The sequence below is a fragment of the Microcaecilia unicolor genome, chromosome 2 (assembly GCF_901765095.1).
Source record: "Microcaecilia unicolor chromosome 2, aMicUni1.1, whole genome shotgun sequence".
Classification (NCBI taxonomy): Eukaryota; Metazoa; Chordata; class Amphibia; order Gymnophiona; family Siphonopidae; genus Microcaecilia; species Microcaecilia unicolor.
Window position 1 is genome coordinate 444,346,644 of NC_044032.1, and position 15,442 is coordinate 444,362,085.

Here is a 15,442-nt window from a genome sequence, read left to right on the forward strand (position 1 = left end):
CATTAAAGCCGGGATTTTCAGGAAGGATTGCCAGTCATATCTAGCAATCCAAGCAGAGGGGGGACAGATCTGAACCGTAAACCACAAGAGATGCCAAGAAGCGGCAGCTTCAAGCGCACTGGGGAAAAATAAAGACTGGGAATAGCAGCAAGAACTTATTTTGTTTTTTTTCTTCCTGGAAAAGAAACAGGTTGCTGCGGGGGATTTGAAGTCATCTGTATTTTGCATTTCGTCTTCGGCGTGTCGCTCATTCCTGTGCAGGGAATATCCCTAAAGGCAGGTTTGGGACCGGCACACACCTGATTGCGATCTGCCCGGAGGTCAGACACTCCAGGAAGGACACACAGCCAGGGGACTAATTCGGGACTGCCAGGAGCTACAGATAAGGCCGGCTGAACTTCCTGCTCCAACGTCAGCCTTACCTGGGCCACCCTCAGCAGCCCCTGCCTCCCCGATGGCACGGGTGGAGGAGCTCTGCCAGGTGCTGCCGGGGCCAGAGACCGAGAGCTCACAGCCATCCGGCCCCTGAAGCCCATGGGAGACACCGCGCCGGGGGCTGACACAGCGCGAAGCCTGTGTTCGAACGCAGGGTCACAGTCACGATGCCTCTACCTCTGTCCCGCATCCTGTGCCTGTGAGTATTCTACCTTCTGTTGTTAGACGTAATAACGAGCAACCAGCGATCGGTGTTTGCCCAACAGTGCATGATTATTTCTTCGGGGGGAGCAGGAAGGAAGGAAGAGAAAATCGGGATGGAAAACGGGTAGCAGTTACACTGTCACCTGGCGCGACACAGAAGCTCGCATCGCGGAGAAACCTCCTTGCGCTCTGTACTCGGGAGGGTTGGGGTTTTTTGTAGATGTCCCCTAAGGATGGGCAGCCAGAAAATGTTCATTTCTTGGCATTTACGGCAATTTATTGGTATTCAACGCCTTTGCTCATTTGCCCATAATAGTACACGCTCTTTGGAAATAGTGTATGGAAAGAAGGGCGTACTATTTTCGCGATAGGGCGCGCATAGGTAAACTAGTTTGCGGCATGCATGGAAGTTCCACTACCCAAGAAATAGTTTGCCACTTTTCCACATAGTGCACTCTCTTTCCAAAGGCTGTGCACTACTTGGCAAACGATAAAAGCATGAAATACAGCATCATTTTTTTTGCTCATTTTCCTTTGGTAATGACATGCAGCCATAGTACATAGGATATATCATTGACATTTCCTATGTCTTTGCAAAGACAACCCAGCCCTAGTTTCCCCTCACAAGCGCTGGGCTGCTGCGCAGTCCACTTCAGAAAGTTTCTTTCAGCTTTGCCTGGACCTGCAGCAGGCAAGGATACAATTTCCAATCTTATCTGCCCATGTTTGCATCATACAGTGTTATAAAATAATAAACGCAATCAATTGTACTGTGAAAAACAACACACAAGCGGGTTTTCTCAATAGCTTCTGTTCAGAGGATGCCTCTTGAAAGCATCCTGTGGGAGCTTTAACCAAAGCAGCATATCCTTTATGGAAGCTTTTAAGTAAGACCAAAAGGAGGATGACAGGCATAGGCTTAATTTTATAATGCATAAAATCGTTGGGCCAAATATGCCCATTATAAGAAGATGTGCTGACAAAATAGTAACATAGGGTCCTTTAATGAAGCTGCGACAAAAGAGGGGCCTGCGTTGGCGTGTGTTTTTGATGCGTGCCGAGGCCCCCTTTTACCACAGCGGGTAAAAGGAAGGTTTCCCTTTTCTTAAAGAAATGACCGTACGGCCAGTGAACCGCTTGCCGTGTGGCCATTTCGGGGGGAGCACTTACCGCCACCCATTGAGGTGTCAGTAAGGGCTGCCGCGCTAACCAGGCAGCATGTGGCACTGCCTGATTACCTGCAGGTACACACCAGTGCTACAAAATTTGAAATATTTTTGCGGCGCTAGAAATGGTGCATGCTGGGGGAGGGAACTACTGCTGGGCTGCTGTGGTAGAAGGGTAAAAAAGTAGAGGCTGGTCGAAGGAAAATCCAGCACAGAAGATGGTACTTGAGTTGCTTTATTCAGAAAAAGAAACAAAACAAAAAAAAAAAAAAACAACGAAGTAACAAGGCAATCAGCTCGGAGAAAATGCTGACAAACCAGCACTGCTCAGGAGAGTTGGCATATGCTGAATTATATTGTGACCCCTGAGGCAGGCATTTCTAAACGCCGAAACACGGATCCTTGGTGTCCAAGCAGCGAATAAAGCATCTCTTAAAGCACCATGTTCTGTGCTGGTTTGTCCTTTGGCCAGCCTCTACTTTTTTACCCTTGTACTGTATATGTAGAGGTTCCTCCTGTTTGTTTGCTGGGGCTGCTGTGGTAGCCCAGCGGTACTTCCTTTTTAGCGAGCAATAAGCCTACATTGGGCTTACCACCACTTCATAAAAGGGCCCCATAGTGAATGAAAGCAGATAAAGACCTGTAGGGTTTATCCGCTCCACTGAACAAAGCAGCCAGGTTTGTATCTGTGGCACTGTGCAGTTTACACCCCATTATGCCCTGTTAAAAGTGTGAAGATCATTTAAGTTCTGCTTTGATTCCATCCTCTTTCAGTAGGTATTCTTGGTATTTATTCCACACATGTTTTGAATTCCATCCCTGTTTTTGTCCCCACCAGCTCTTCCTGGAGCGGAGGAGTAGCCTAATGGTTAGTACGGCAGGCTTTGACCCTGGTAGCCTGGGTTTAATTCCCACTGCAGCTTCTTGTGACCTTGGGCAACTCACTTAACCCTCCATTGCCCCAGGTGCAAAAACTTAGGGGTCCTTTTATAGAGCAGCGGTAAGCCCAACATGGGATTACTGCTCACCCTTCCGGGACTACCGCCAGCCCAATGTGGCTGCCGTGGTAGTCCCACCCCCGAGCGCACGCCATTCCCGGGGGAAAAAGAAAACCCCCAGAAATGGCTTGTACAGAGATAACCTGGCAGTAATTGGCAATTGGTGCATGCTACCCGGTTATTGTTAGGCTAGCGCGGGAGCCCTTATCGCCACCTCAATGGGTGGCGGTAAGGATTCCCCGCCACATGGCCATGTGGTAAGAGTTCTCTTACCACTTGACTATGTGTGTCTGGGGGCTTTTTTACCCGTTGTGGTAAAAAGGACCCTGGCGCATGGGAGAAATGCCCCCCCCCCCCCCGCTGCTAGCACAGGGCCCTTTTCCCCACAGCTAGGTAAAAGAACCCCTTAGATTGTGAGTCCTCTAGGGACAGAAAACGTACCTGCATATAGGGCTACATTCTATATATGACACCTACTACTACTACTACTTATCATTTCTAAAGCGCTACTAGACGTATGCAGCGCTGTACACGAACAGGAAGAGACAGTCCCTGCTCAACAGAGCTTACAATCTAATTAGGACAGACAAACAGGACAAACAAGAGCAGTGGCATTCCTAGGGAGGCTGACACCCGGGGCAGATCACCAATGTGCCCTGCTCCCTGGGTGCAGCGCCCCCCACGGATACAGCGCAACCCCCCCCTGGCGAAAGGACACCCACCCCGCGAAAGAACCCCCCCTGGGTGCACGCCGCTGGGGGGGGTGCCGTGCACGCCTGTCCTTCGTTCGTTCAATGCTCCCTCTGCCCCGGAACAGGAACTAACGAAGGACAGGCGTGCGCGGCACCCCCCCAGCGGCGTGCACCCGGGGCGGACCGCACCCACCGCCCCCCCCCTAGGAATGCCACTGAACAAGAGATAAGGGAATATTAAAGTGAGGATGATAAAATAAGGGTTCTAAACATGTAAATAAGGGTTAGGAGTTGACCCATCTCTTCAAGACAGCTTACCCGCCTGACCCTACTTAACTTTAAACTCTCCCTCCTTATCTCTGTCCTGATGATCATTATACCTTAGACTATATTTCCCAATCTCCTTATCCCCTTATCTTTTTCCTATCCATCCTTTGCCCTTTATCTTTTCCTCTCCGTCCTCCATCTCTTCACCCCTCCCAACCCCTTTTCCTTTTGCTATCCTACCTTTGTTTGCCCAGACATGTTCAATTCACTTAGTCCTCAAAACCCCACTCTCACTACATTTACTACAGCTTATAATATTCTCCTTAAAGACTTTGTGATTGTAATTGTAATTATTTACTATGTAAGCCACATTGAGCCTGCAGTGTGTGGGAAAGCGCGGGGTACAAATGTACTAAATAAATAAATAAATAAAAGCAGCATAAAAAAGGTGGGCTTTTAGCTTAGATTTGAAGACGGCCAGAGATGGAGCTTGACGGACCGGCTCAGGAAGTCTATTCCTGGCATATGGTGCAGCAAGATAAAAGGAACGGAGTCTGGAGTTAACAGTGGAGGAGAAGGGTGCAGATAAGAGAGATTTACCCAGTGAACGGAGTTCCCGGGGAGGAATGTAGGGAGAGATGAGAGTGGAGAGGTACTGAGGAGCTGCAGAGTGAATGCACTTATAGGTCAATAAGAGGAGTTTGAACTGTATGCGGAAACGGATAGGAAGCCAGTGAAGTGACTTGAGGAGAGGGCTAATATGAGCATAACGACACTGGCGGAATATTAGTCGTGCAGCAGAATGTTGAACAGATTGAAGAGGAGAGATATGGCTAAGTGGGAGACCTGTGAGAAGCAAGTTACAATAGTCTAAGCGAGAGGTGATAAGAGTGTGGACTTCTGGTAGTGTGCTCAGAAAGGAAAGGGCGAATTTTGCTGATATTATAGAGAAAGAAACGACATGTTTTAGCAGTCTGCTGAATATGTGCAGAGAAGGAGAGGGAGGAGTCGAAAAATCCTCACAGAACAAATTTCCACCTAGGCATATTCTATAAGCAGCACCTAGATTTAGGCACAGTATACAGAATACACTTAGTTGATATCTCAGTGCTTAAAACTATGCGCATCTATTTACACCAAGAGAAATGTGGTGCAAATACTGGCATGTAGATTTAGACGCAGAGGGGCGTATTCTATAAGTGTGCATAAATTTTGGAATGCCCACAAAATGCCCATTTCCCTGCCCATAATCACATCCTTTTTTGGCTCTGCACATTAGAATTTAGGCGCTATCAGGCTCATTTTCGAAAGAGAAGGATGCCCATCTTTCGACACAAATCAGAAGATTGGGTCCTTCTCACAGGGACGGCCAAAGTTCAAGGGGGCGTATCGGAGGCATAGTGAAGGCGGGACTTGGGCGTGCCTAACACATGGACGTCCTCGACCCATAATGGAAAAAAAAGGGCATCCCTGATGAGCACTTTGATGACTGTTTTTCTAACGACCAAGGCACAAAAAGTTGGCCAAAATGACCAGATGACCACTGGAGAGAATCGGGGATGACCTCCCCTTACTCCCCCAGTAGTCACTAACCCCCTCCCACCCACAAAAGACATCTTTAAAAATATTGATTGCCAGCCTCTATGCCAGCCTCAGATGTCATACTCAGGTCCATCGCAGCAGTATACAGGTCCCTGGAGCAGTTTTAGTGGGTGCAGTGCACTTCAGACAGGCGGACCCAGGACCATCCCCTTCCTACCTGTTATCTTTGTGGAGGAAACAGCAAGCCCTCCAAAACCCAGCAGAAACCCACTGTACCCACATCTAGGTGTCCCCTTCACCCATAAGGGCTATGGTAGTGGTGTACAGTTGTGGGTAGTGGGTTTTGGGGGGGGGGGGGGGCTCAGCACCCAAGGAAGCTATGCACCTGGGAGCATTTTGTGAAGTCCACTGCAAAGCCCCCAAGGGTGACCGGTTGGTGTCCTGGCATGTCAGGGGGAACAGTGCATTAGAAATGCTGGCTCCTCCCACGACCAAATGGTTTGCATTTGGTCGTTTCTGAGATGGGCGTCCTTGGTTTCCATTATTGCTGAAAATCAGAAACGACCAAGTCTAGGGACGACCATCTCTAAGGACGACCTAAATTTTGCGATTTGGGCATCCCCGACCGTATTATTGAAACGAAAGATGGACGTCTATCTTGTTTCGATAATACAGGTTTCCCCGCCCTTCCATCGGGACATTTTGCCAGGACATCCTCAACAAAACTTGGGCATCCCTTTCGATTATGCCCCTCCATATGTTACAGAATACGCTTAGTGAGTTGTGCGCGCAAATTGTATATATTGCCAATTAGTGCTCATTATTGCTTGTTAAGTGCTGTTAAAAATGCTGATTGTCTTGTTAAGCCAATTATGTTACACATGTTAAAGATTACGCTTGGATTTCCCCACAGAACACTAGGTGCGATATATAGAATCTGGCAGATAATGCCTACAGTGCTGCATACATCTAGTAGCACTATAGAAATGATTAGTAGTAGTGGTAGTTTATTCCGGGCAGCCACCATCCAGGGCCGGTCCTAGGGTCTCTAGTGCCCCCTGCAGACTATCAGTTGGCGCCCCCTCCAGCATCTCCTTTCTCTCTTCTCCCACCCTGCCCCTGTCCAGCGATTCTCCTTCGCCCCATCCCCCTCCCTTTTATGGCCACCTGCCTGCCCTCTTCTCCTTCCAACATCCTCCTTTTTCTTCTTGCCACCCTGCGTGGTTTAAGTCTTTTTTAATTTACCTCCGTCCCAGCGGCTGCATCATTTCAAAGCCCTGCCCGTCTCTAACCTTCCCTCCCTTCGTGAGTTCATTCCCTTAGAGTCCCGCCCTCGAGGAAATGATGTCAGAAGGTGGGACTCTGTGGGAACGAACTCACGAAGGGAGGGAAGGCTAGAGACAGGCAGGGCTTTGAAATGACACGGCCGCTGGGACAGAGATAAATAAAAGATTTAATCCCCCAAGGGCAGCGCGGTATGGCGCCGCAGTGCCGCAGCGGTACCCTTGAAGGCAGGTGCCCCCCCTGCGGTACTTACCCCGCTTACTGGGTTTGACCGGCCCTGCCACCATCCTCTCTATAAAGAAATACTTTCTGATGTTACTCCTAAGTCTATCTCCCTGCACCCTTAATTCATGTCCTGTAATTCTACTGTTTCCCTGTCTTTGAAAAAGATTTGTTTGATGGTGTATATTTAGATATGTGAACATAAGAAGAAAAGAGTAGCCATACTGGGTCAGTCTAATGGTCCATGTGGCCCAGTATCCTGTTTTCCAAACAGTGATCAAACTAGGTCGCAAGTACCCGGCAGAAACCGAAATTGTGGCAACACTCGATACTACAAATCCCAGGGCAAGCAGTTGCTTCCCATGTCTGTCTCAATAGCAGACTATGGACTTTTCCTCTAGGAATTTGTTCAAACCTTTTTTAAACCCAGCTACACTAACCGCTCTTACCACATCCTCCGACAAAGAGTTCCAGAGCTTATCTATTCGTTGACTGAAAAAATATTTCCTCCTATTTGTTTTAAAAGTATTTCCATGTAACTTCCTCGAGTGTCCCCTAGTCTTTGTATTTTTGGAATGAATAAAAAATCAATTTACTTCTACTCGTTCTACACCACTCAGGATTTTGTAGACCTCAATCATAGGTGTTTCAGAAGGTGTAGTTTGGATGGAGCAGGGACAAAGTTGCAATGTACAGTATGCACATATTTTGCAAAATATCACAAGCATATACACAGAGTATGCACATACATATACATCTGCATATATGAGAGAATTTGTGGACTAATGGAAACTTTTATAAGCTTTTTTTTATTTTTGCAAAGGCACATAGGGCTAGATTTCCTAAAAAAGCACCACTACATTAGTGTGAGCTAACAGTAACACATTAAATACAGCAGGTCCCTTGAGTTTTTTTTTCCAGGTTTAAGGAGTTAGAGTAATGAGTCATTAGTGAAGCCAAAGTCTAAATGGATACCCAGTAGCGTTCCTAGGTCGGCTGCCACCCGTGGCGGATCGCCGCTGCGCACCCCCCCACCCCCGGGTGCAGCGGCATCTGTCCTCGCAGGGTTCAGCACAACACCCCCCTGGTGCAATGACACCCCCCCCGGCGCATCAACCCCCCACCCCCGGGTGCATTCTTAGCTGCTGGGAGCAGCTGTTCGGCTGTCGGCTCCGCTGGCTCCTTCTCCCCCGGAACAGGAAGTAACCTGTTCCGGGGCAGAGGGAGCAGGGAACCAGCGGAGCCGACAGGCGTGCGGCTGCTCTCTGCACCCCACCAGCAGCGTGCATCCAGGGCGGACCGCCCCCACCGCCCCGCCCTTGCTACGCCACTGTGGGTACCACCAAGTGTCAAGAACCTACATACAATGACATTTTGGAGTTACGTCTACTAAAGGACACTAGGAAATGGGTTTAGCGTGTGCTAATGCGGGACTTTCCAGTGCACCCAGGAAATAGGGCATTTCCAGGTATTTCTTTTTCAGGTCATGTGCTAATGTTCATATTAACATGCGTAACCTGGGAAAAAAATGACATGGGAACACTTACTGCCTCTTATATAAGGGCTCCTGCATTATGAACATGCTAACCAGTTAGTGCATGCAAATGTCTATATGATACTTGCCTAGCACATCCATGCCCATTTTCTGCCCCAGACATGCCCCCTCCAAAAATGAATACAAAAATATAAAAAATGCACTGTTAGCGTGCACAAAAAGGTTGCTTACTGCGAATCACTTTAACACTTTGCAGAAAGCATTTTCATGTGCTCTAAGCTTACATTAGGGCTTCACGCCCTTTAGTAGACATACTCCTTTGTGATCTGGTTTTGTGTGATATGCAAATGATTTATGAAGAGCAGAGATTACAGAAGAAGAAAAAGTGGTACTTATGGAGTTGCAGAAGAAAAGAAGATGTTGCTATCAGTAGAACAGGTAAAGGGGTTGCTATTGTTATACAATCTATAGGGATGGGCTGTCATTTGCAAATACATATCCCATGTCATTGGATGTCATTAACAAATGAAAACGGTTATTTATTTTCGGGGAAATGCCCATAACTTGCTGGATGGTCCAACTAGATGACCAAGAGTTTTGGTGACAGGCTGTGTCCATAGACATTTATTTTAAAGTGGTATAATATTTTTTTAAAACACGCACACATGTTGAGAATCTTGGATGAACTGAGCGACGTGCCTGATGACATGTGGCTGGTTCCCTTTTATGTGTTTTTTTTCTGTACACAAACTCCTCAAGAGGCAGCATTAGCTATAATATGTCAGGTCCTAGAGGAGGTTGTACTGGATGGGAGGATCTCTGTGAATTTCATCATGATCCTAGTACTGAGACAAATTTACTATTGGTTTGATGGAACTTTATATGTCAACCAAGAGACCAGGCTGGTGGATACGGGAGTACTATTAAACTATTAAACTATTGTTTGGTAAAGTACTCCTTGAATGATTATTCATTTTATTAATTTTTGGAGGGCTCTCAGAGTATTAACTCACCCTATAACACGAGAATTTGCCCAACAACTGTGCATCTCGTTGGGTGGTTGAGCATCTCAATCATAGAGCCTCTCCGTGGTTTATTATTCTTTTTTTATTTGAATACGTGTTCCCTTCACGAAAACCACAATAGTGCTCAAACACTTCAAAAAATGTATTAAAAGTAACAGTCCCAACAAGTATCTCTTGTGCCACTATCTCTCTTGTAAGGTTTTATTGACTAATTCATAGTTCATATATTCAAGAGGCACTGAAATAATATTTAAATTCACTTATCTTATCGTGAGCTTCCTCAATAATTCTAATAAATCCCCATCCGCTATTTAAGTGGATCCAGTATGTGTTATTTCCAATGATTATATTCCACCACAAGCGTCACGCCCCGGTTGAGCTGTATTGCTGTCTTCAAAACATCAAGAGTCGACACTGCAGGGTTTCGTTGGAAAACTTCCTCAGGAACTCCAAATGTTTACAACTGTTTGAAACGTGGAACAAAGATCAGTCTTTCTCTCTTTTCAGAAGTATTACCTATTACTATGAGGGTTTTATATGATCCCTGGCAGGAAATGACGTTATCTAATTTACTCGTTTCCTCAATTGAGGCTAAAACTAAATGGTAATCAAAACTCAACCTGAAAAAATGTGTATATATTATATCTGACTCACTCACAAAGATCCGCTTGATTATACTTAAATGACTGTATTCCACTCTATACTATCATTCAAGCCATGAGGCATTAAGGTGTTAAGTTCAAAGATCCAAAATTGTTCTTTTCGGGTAAGGATCTGGATCATATTACCCCCTCAAGGGGAGCTAATCACTTGATCAATAATTAACCACCTTAATTGATCGAATGAATGATTAAATTCTAAACAATGAGCTACCATTGGAGCTGTTATAACTTTATTGTGAAGTCTGCTTTTATGCTCAATGAGTCTAACTTTACACTGCCTCATGGTACGTCCCACGTACCACAACTGGCAAGGGCAAATGATGCCATAAATAACACACTTGGATTCACATGTAGTGTTTGTTCTATGTTGGTATTTTTTACCAGGTTTATTAGGTTGGTCCCACTCAGTGCAATGAATCATTTGGTTACAAAATTGACAATGTCCACATGCTTGATGGCTTAATTCCACTGCAAGAGAAAAAGAAACAGTCCATAAATAACCCATACTGGATCCACTTAAATAGCGGATGGGGATTTATTAGAATTATTGAGGAAGCTCACGATAAGATAAGTGAATTTAAATATTATTTTCAGTGCCTCTTGAATAACTGAACTATGAATTAGTCAATAAAACCTTACAAGAGGGATAGTGGCACGAGAGATACTTGTTGGACTGTTACTTTTAATACATTTTTTGAAGTGTTTGAGCACTATTGTGGTTTTCGTGAAGGGAACACGTATTCAAATAAAAAAAGAATAATAAACCACGGAGAGGCTCTATGATTGAGATGCTCAACCACTCAACGAGATGCACAGTTGTTGGGCAAATTCTCGTGTTATAGGGTGAGTTAATACTCTGAGAGCCCTCCAAAAATTAAAAAAATGAATAATCATTCAAGGAGTACTTTACCAAACAATAGTTTAAAAGAGTAGTCCTTCTTTAATAGTACTCCCGTATCCACCAGCCTGGTCTCTTGGTTGAAGTGTAGTTATTTGATAAGTACCTAGGCATAACGTTGGGATTATTTTTGTTATATTGGAACTTTATATGTGGCAAATTTGGAAGAACGGTGATTATACTGTTCTGTTTAGTGGCAACGTGCTACTTTGGAAAAAAAATCATAGTGATATCTTCTGTATTTTGACTGCTTCAAGACAGTTATTATTGGAATTTGTTGACTGGATTACAATTCACTATCAGGCTCATTTTCGAAAAAGATGGACGTCCATCTTTCGACATAAATCGGAAAATGGACGTCCATCTCCCAGAGACGTCCAAATCGATATAATCGAAACACGATTTTGGATGTCTCCAACTGCAGTCCGTCGCAAGGACGTCCAAATTTCAAGGAGGCGTGCTGGAGGCGTGGTGAAGGTGGGGCTTGGGAGTGCCTAACACTTGGATGTCTTTGAGCCATAATCGAAAAAAGGAGGGCCATCCTAAAGTAAAACTTGGACGTTTTCACCCGGACGTGTTTTTTTAATGAATAAGGAACAGAAAGGTGCCCTAAATGACCAGATGACCACCAGAGGGAATCAGGGATGTCCTCCTCCCGTTACTCCCCCAGTGGTCACTAACCCCCTCCCACCCTCGAAAAATATCTTTAAAAATATTTTGTGCCAGCCTCTATACCAGCCTCAGATGTCATACTCAGGTCCATGACAGCGCATGCAGTTCCCTGGAGCAGTTTTAGTGGGTGCAGTGCACTTCAGACAGGCGGACCCAGGCCCATACCCCCCTACCTGTTACGTTTGTGGAGGAAACAGCGAGCCCTCCAAAACCCACCACAAACCCAATGTACCCACATCTACACTAGGTGCCCCCCTTCACCCGTAAGGGCTATGGTAGTGGTGTGCAGTTGGGGGTTAGTGGGGTTTGGGGGGGCTCAGCACACACAGTAAGGGAGTTATGTACCTCAGAGCAATTTATGAAGTCCACTGCAGTGCCCCCTAGGGTGTCTGGTTGGTGTCCTGGCATGTCAGGGGGACCAGTGCACTACAAATACTGGCTCCTCCCACGTCCAAATGGCTTGCATTTGGATGTTTTTGACATGGACGTCTTTGGTTTCGAAAATTGCCGAAAGTGAGAAACATCCATGTCTAAGGACGTCCATCTCCAAGGACGTCCTTGGTATTTTCGAAACGAAAGATGGATGTCCATCTTTTTTCAAAAATACGGTTTCCCCGCCCCCGGATTTGGACATTTTACAAAGACGTCCAAATCCCAACTTGGACATTTCTTTTGAAAATGCCCCTCCACGTCATGCAATCAAGAATTGATAGAATTTTGGAGATAATTTAATTACCAAAAAGGGAGTGGGTGTTCAGACTGCCTTGTAATGGAAGGATGTGGAATATTATTTGAGATTTCAAAGCTTTCATCCTTGGAGACTTTGGGCCAGCTTACCTATAAGCCAATATTTGCAATTTCAGAGAGTGTGTTTATCCTGAGGACATTTTAAATTGCAGACGGTAGATTCTTATATAGAGAATATCACCATATTAGAAGCAGTATGTACTCAAGCCTATGCACAGTGAAATTGGTTATTGAATAATAAAGATGAGGAAAGGCTAAAGATGTTAGGCCTCTTCAGCTTGGAAAAGAGTCGGCTGAGGATATGATTGAGGTCTACAAAATCCTGAGTGGTGTGGAGCGGGTGGAGGTGAATAGGTTTTCACTCTTTCAAAAGTACAAAAATCAGGGGACACTCAATGAAATTGCATGGATAAACTTTTAAAACAAATAGGAGGAAATATTTTTCACTCAAAGAATAGTTAAGCTCTGAAATTTATTGCCAGAGGATGTGGTAACACCAGTTAACGTATCTGGGTTTAAAATATGGACAAGTTCCTGGAGAAAAAGTTCATAGTTTGTTATTGAGATGGACAGGGGGGAAGCCACTGCTTGCCCTAGGATTGGTAGAATGGAATGTTGCTACTATTTGGGTTTCTGTCAAGTACTTGTAACCTGGATTGGCCACTGCTGGAAGCAGGATACTGGGCTAGATGGACCATTGGTCTGAACCAGTATGGCTATTCTTATGTTCTTATGACACTTTGCTTGGAGTAAGTATAATTGGTGTACTTCCATGGTGGAAGGTGAAGTATATGGAGATACCCTCAAGATGATCATGTAGTGTTGGCCATACTAATTGTGAATGTGCATTTGTGGTATATGTGCAACCATCTGTACATGGGACATATTAAATGAGCAAGTCAAATGTGATTAAATGAACGTCAGACCCAATTTGAGACTGTAAACTTCTCAGCACCTACTATGGTGCATTGTATTGAATATAACCATCAGTTTATGGACTTGCAGTGGAGAGTAAAAAATCAGGCAAAGCAGTGATCAAGAATGTTTATTGAACTATTGTGAACAGTTTTGGATTTATTTTTCATTGAATTCAGTTGAACCCATTGGTCTGAATACATAGACAGAGTGGATGATGGTTGTCTGACATCAGTTTGAATGACTGTTTGGTTATTGGCTGTTGGCTACTGCATGATGGAGGGTGATGGAGTATAAAGATGCTGATAAAGTTTTGTTTGCCTTGGCCATCTTTTTCTTTTTCGAATAGAATTTGGTGAATGTTAATGAAGTGGACTTGACGCCTTGAAGCAGATATGATCGAATCATAAATTCATGTCGGCGATGTGGATGGAATACAATTGCCTGGATTGTTTTGGCCATACAATTTTGCTGAACTCCATACTTGGAGTTTTTGAAAACTGTAGAAACACTAGTTATCCTGAATTTTGCTTTAAATGGACATAGTTTACTAAGCAATACTTTAAACAAAATTGGATCTATGATTATATTGCTGAGAGGTGCACACGCTGGCAGAGAAAGTGTGGTGTCCTCATTATCTGATAGTCTGAAATTTGTAATTTAATGGTTTTGTGGGATGAGTTAGGTGTGAATTGAACTGCTCTGCTGTGAAGGATTCTGGTGAATTTATGGCTGCATGAAATATGTCCCTTGTCATACAATTACCCCTCTCATATTGCACTTTATGTTTCAGATGGCATAGATTTTATCGTCTCCCTTTTCTGTCTCTCCCAGTCCCTTTCCCTCCCTCTCCAGCTGAGGTCCTTTCCCTTTCCTGAACACATCCAGAAGGGATGTTGTCTGTGCTTCCTAAGCATGTCCATGCACTGCTCTCCCCTCTTACACCATTGTAGGCCAGTCATTGCAGGGGCAGACTGACCATTCCGTCAACTTGGCAGTGCTTGAGGGCCCAGAGGCTCTAGGGGGCCCAGAGGCTCTGCCTGGATGCCTGCCGCACACTACAGCTCTCCCCAGTCCTACTTTTAAAGGCGTACCACTGGTGATCTAGTGGCCTCTGCGGGGGAGGGAGGGACATGTTATTTCCTGCCCATTGTGCTGCCGCTATTCCCCCTGCCCCACACCACCGTATTTTTAAAATGGCAGCTGAGACTCCCTGTGGAAGTCTCGCTCGCAAGACTACTGCAGGAAGTCTTGCCACCATTTTGAAAACATGCTGGTAGGTGGGAGAATAGCGGCAGCGCAGTGGGCACGAAAGAATATGCTACCCCCCCCCCCCACACCATTAGACCACCCTTCAGGCAGGACCGAGGCAGCAGGGGCGTTGGCTGCGGCAGTTAGGGGGGATATCGGGCAGCGGCCGGGCGGGGGAGCCCAGACCACCCTCAGTGCCCGGGGGCCCAGACCACTCTCAGTCCGCCCCTGAGTCATTGGTTTCATATTTTCGAGAGGCAGGCACTGCACGTTGCAAATTCAACTCTCTGCACCCAGGGAGCCTAGGCTGTCACTCCATACGGACAGCTATTCAGCAGTTTTTGTGTACAGGTGGAACTCATTATAATGTAATTCCATAGCAATATGAGAAAAATCAATGAATTCTGCTACTTCTGTTTTTTGTTCTACCTCCCTCCCTAAACTTAAAAATTGAATACCTTAGGTGGCATTGATCCCCAAGGTTCTCCAGCTGAAGATATCTTTACCTCACTGGGCCATGAGAACACTGCAGCAGTCAATTGAGCATGCATGAGAACTGAGCATACCTAGAATGCTGGTGTCAATGACTGGGAGACCTACTGCTGTCTGCTGCAATATTCTGATGGTCCAGGGGTTCAGCGAGCTGAGTATGTCTTCAGCTGGCAGGCCTCAGAGATCCTTGCCAGCGACACCAATGATGCATGCCAGTCTGGGTGGGCCTGAACCCAGGCCTACCTGTGGCTACGCCCCTGCTTTAGAGGCACAGCTCTTGCTGTTAGACTCCTGTTTTGGCTGAAAGCTTCCCAGCACAATAATTTTTAAAGCAATAGGTTTCACATGAGCTGTTTTTAGCGCTTTCTGAAAAATATCTAAACAGCCCAATGTAAATCAGTGACAAATCACTCAGCTGGCATTAACCAAAGGGTTAAGGCTTCTCGCATTTAAGGTTACTGGGTTTGTGTTAAAT

The 15,442-nt window shown here is 45.5% G+C and overlaps 1 protein-coding gene across 1 annotated transcript in view; it reads left to right on the forward strand.

Moving 5' to 3' along the window:
- Nucleotides 1-595: 595 nt before the first annotated feature.
- LOC115462129 (fibroblast growth factor 18-like) overlaps nt 596-15,442 on the forward strand; it is a 141,744-nt gene continuing 126,897 nt past the window's right edge. Inside the window, exon 1 of the mRNA XM_030192168.1 lies at nt 596-634. Coding sequence (XP_030048028.1) covers nt 603-634 — 32 coding nt within the window. The 5' untranslated portion in view covers nt 596-602. The remainder of the gene's footprint in view (nt 635-15,442) is intronic.